Source organism: Lolium rigidum, chromosome 7 (genome assembly GCF_022539505.1).
Source record: "Lolium rigidum isolate FL_2022 chromosome 7, APGP_CSIRO_Lrig_0.1, whole genome shotgun sequence".
Classification (NCBI taxonomy): domain Eukaryota; kingdom Viridiplantae; phylum Streptophyta; class Magnoliopsida; order Poales; family Poaceae; genus Lolium; species Lolium rigidum.
The window spans coordinates 61192919-61197137 of NC_061514.1; the positions used below are offsets into that span (position 1 = coordinate 61192919).

Consider the following 4219-nt stretch of genomic DNA (forward strand, 5'->3'; position numbering starts at 1 on the left):
AACGGAATTATGTAACTACCATGCTGTACTGGCTCGTGCGGCTCTGGTTACAGTGGTAATCACTCACAGAAATCTTCCAAGTACAAGTAGAACTATCTGAGCAGTAAGCAGCGACTATTACTAGATTGGAATCGTTGCACCAACCCAACAGAGATCGAAAAGCAGAGCGACTGTGCTTATTGCGTAAAGCGGCGCTCGTGTCGTGGGTTTGACCAGGGAGCATCGGAAACAGTAGGAGAATTCTGCTCTCGTCACGGCCGGGTAGAGTGGTTGACCAAATCACATCAGCTTGGGGCGCTGCTGAAATGAGCTGAATGCCGATGGCATCGCCAATCGGCAGAGAACACAATTTGACCGTCGTCAGACAGTGCGATCGATGCCTTCAGATTCAGGTCCCGGTCCCCTGCATTCCATTGGTTTTAACTTTCTTTGTGTTGGAGATCCGATATGTGCACGAGAAACAGCCGAGAACGATCAGGTCTCGGTGACCTGGGAGAACGGATTCTCTCCTCTCCTCCTCGCCTGTGATACGGGAACATCAAAAGTGAGGCGTGAAGGCTTTCTTTCCCCCCCCCCCCGATAGCTCTCACCTCGCTACAGTACTCGGTCGCCCCCTTTCTCTCCGCCGGGCCGATCCGAAGCCACTCCGCCGGAATAGCCGGCCGGAGGCGGTGGAGGTGAAGCGCCGGAGTAGTTTAGGTGTAGATCTGTAGGTTTTAGTGTTGTTTGTGGCTGTTTGCCACCGTTTTGGGCGGATGCCCCGTAGAGGAGGCGGTGGCCAGGATCCTTGCCGCCAGATCTTGGCCAAGCTAGGGTTGCTGCTGGCGATTTCTCTGCTCCGGTGGCCGGAGGGAGTTGAGGCGGCAAGCAACGCCGTCTTCTTCAATAAAGATGCGGCGACAGGCTCTTCTCCATCCTTTGCATGCAGTGAAGACGGAGATCCCCAGGCCGGCCGTGGAGGCGAGGTGGGGATATTTCTTCGCGTGGCAAGGTACGCGGTGTCTTCTCTCCTGGCCGGCCTTGGTGGCGAGGAGGAGCTGGAGTGCGGCGTGCTGGTTTTGGTTTGTGATGGAGGACATTGTCCACTCTGTCGATGTGGCGTGTGGCCGGCCGAGGCTAGCGCGCAGCTTCTTCTTCCTCGCCATGGTGGCCAGATGAGAAGCGGCGACGATGCTCAGGTGGCCCCTGCTCGTTGGCTTCTGCCTTCTTGCTGCAATAAAGTGGAGGCTCTTGAAGCTGCTCCAGTAAGTGCTCAAATCCGTCGCCGTCGATCTCATCTCTGCCTACATCCCCAGATTCGTGGCAGTAATCTTGGGTCTGATGGTTGGCTGGTATCCCGGCTGTCGAGGCGCCGTGATTCGGGTGTTTTTCTGAAGCAGAGTTGGGGTTCAAGATCTTTTTCTTCATGGAGCTTATCTGAAGCGCTCATGATCTGGGCGATGATTTCTTCAACGCCGGTGTGCTCCGGCAAGTTTTTTACCTCCTTTTGGAGGCCCTTCATCGATGCAGTCGCTGGGAGCTTTGCCAGGCCGATGGCAAGTGGTCCTGTCCCCGTCGTCGTCCATGGCTGCAGCGAGCTGTGTCTGCTGCTCCGCAGGGGAGAAGAGGAAGGACTAGATTGTAATCTCCGATCTTTTAGCAAGGTCTTTCCTACAAAAGCTAGGGACCTATGTGTGTTTTTCTCTTTTTATGGGGTCCTTTGTAATATTTTTGTACCTCCTCTGTTATTTTAATGAAAAGTTCGAGGCCCTTCTAGGGCGCTCCTCAAAAAAAAAAAAAAAAAAAAAAAAAAAGTGAGGCGTAGACGCTGCCAATTGGGTGTTCAGTCATAACAAAGTCCCCAGTGATTAGAATCACTGAACATTGGGTGTTTCGATGCGGTTCCTCCGCCGCACAACATCACCGGACCTGGATATCTACGCTGATTCTTCCGAAATGGATACCATCGGCATTGAGCTGAAGAGTGAACGATTTCAAGATTCAGTAGAGAGGCCAAGATTCAGGATTCAGCAATCTTGAACAACACTATATCTTCTCCGGACATGACATGTTTTCCGTCAGGCCCTCCACGCAAAGGCTACATGGTGTCGGCTCTGACGGACACGTTGCCAGTCATGAGTCATGACACATTGACACACACACACACGCATTGACACGCAAGACTAGATGACACAGCTACATCCCTGTTTATCCTTGAGCAAGGTTCAGATAACTAAGTCTACAGAAAAAGAACAATTTGCATCCATGGTTCCTATTATGTTGTTCGACTTCCTCGGGTTCTTCCTAGATCCCAACTCCGAGGATGAGCTATGTGCACAACTGGTTTCTTTTACCTACTGCATTTTGTGCCAGAGTCAACAGAAGCTTCCAAAGCATTGGATCCAGGCTTAGCGCAAAAGCCCTTGGCACTTTCAGCTACTACAATTGTCTTCAGACGGCGGCGATCCACCGGTACAGCACCATGAACGCCGTCTCCTCCTCGTCCAACCCCGGCGGCGGCGGCGGTGGTGTTGCTGCTGCCTCCGTGTCCCACAGCCACGGCTCCTCGTTCCTCTGGCTCCACCGGGAGCTCCACAGCCCGGGTAAGGCGAGTGACGACGCCGAGGATGCCAGGCGATCCATGTACTCCCGCAGCCAGCTACGCGCTGGCGACCCTGCCGCTTCAGCCACCGCCTCGCCGGGAGGCGACGGCGACGGCGACCTCGCGGCCGCAGGCTTCTCCTCCTTGATGGTGTCGGGCGCCCTGGCCACGGCGCGCACCATGCGGGACACCACGGCCTCGACCTCCTCCTCGATGTGGTACTCGAAGGAGCCGAGCGAGTAGGTGCGGCTGTCACCCCCGCCGCTGCCGACGCTGATGGGCGATCCGCGGCTGCTGACGCTGCCCATCTCGACGCGGAAACGGTCCCTGCTAATTCTCGGAGGCTCCGGCGGCGGTGGCGGCGGCTGCTCGGCGGCGAGGATGGCGGAGATGGAGGGGTGCTGGAGCGCGACGGTGGCGCGGCAGAGCGGGCAGGTCGGGGAGGTGCGGAGCCACGCGTCCACGCAGGCGGCGTGGAACGCGTGCCGGCACGCGGGGAGCAGCCGCAGCTCCGCCTCCAGCGTGAACGGCGAGAGGCACACGGCGCAGTCCGGGGAGCTCTTCGGCAGCGCCGCCAGCGCCGACGCCATCGTGAACCGGGGCAGCGACTCGATCAGCCGCCGCCGCCGCTTCTCCTCGCCTTCCTCCCTGTTATCCTCCCGTGCCCCGGCATGCGCCTGGCCCCGGTGCGTCCGCGGGAGCGTCGACGAGGGAGACGAGCGGGAGAGGTACCGGAGGAGCGCGTGGATGGAGACGCAGGCGACGACGACGAAGGCGAGGAGGCCGGCGATGATGAGGAGGGAAGTGAGCAAGGAAGTGTTGGCGTCAGAGTCAGACGGGGGAGCGGCGGGGTCGGCGGCGTCGGTGTACGGTGGCGGGGGAGACGGGAAAAGGGATGCCATTACGAGGCAACCTTAGCTTGGGGCTGATTTACCCGTGAGGGGACGGAGGTCTCGCGCCTTTTATTTGCGAGGTGGAAGGCTGGAGAAGGTAGCGGTTGATAAGCTTATTCCTATAGTGATGGCATTCATCAAAACTCAGTGCTGAAATGAAAGATCGAGTACCTTTTTTTGATGATGTAGAGGAGTGCTTTGGATACTTTATAAATTTTGTATTAGTTGCCGCTAATCTACATGTATCTAGACATATTTTCTATATAGACCCATTCATATTTGCGACACCTAGATACGGATCGGGGGAATTATTCGCTAGAGACTATTGAATGGCGTGAAAATTTAATGTGCGAAAGTAAATTAGCGGCGATAAGATTATTAGATGTTGAAGGTATTCGGCAAAAAATTCTTTGGAGTGAAATGAATGAGTACCTATTTTAGATGAAGTAAAGGAGTACTTCGTAAATGTACTCGAATGAATACATTATCTATTGTTTTATTCGCAGATGGGTCTTTAAATGGCGTAATTTAAGGCGTGGAAGCACAAGATCGGAGTGAATTAGCGGTGTTGAGGCTATCGAACGATGAAGGTACCCGACAAAAAAATTAAGGAGTGAAATGAAGGACCTACCTTTTTAGGAGAAGCAAAAGAGTACTTCGTAAATGCGCTCGGATGAATACATTATCTTTTGTTTTATTTGCGAGAGATTTTTGGATGGCGTGGTGGATTGATGTGGGGAAGCGG

The 4219-nt window shown here is 54.8% G+C and overlaps 1 protein-coding gene across 1 annotated transcript; it reads right to left on the bottom strand.

The window, feature by feature from the left end:
* Positions 1-2430: 2430 nt before the first annotated feature.
* On the bottom strand, positions 2431-3483 carry LOC124671429 (E3 ubiquitin-protein ligase ATL4-like). Its single transcript, XM_047207802.1, has one exon. The coding sequence runs from the start codon at positions 3481-3483 to the stop codon at positions 2431-2433; it is 1053 nt and encodes a 350-aa protein (XP_047063758.1).
* Positions 3484-4219: the final 736 nt, after the last annotated feature.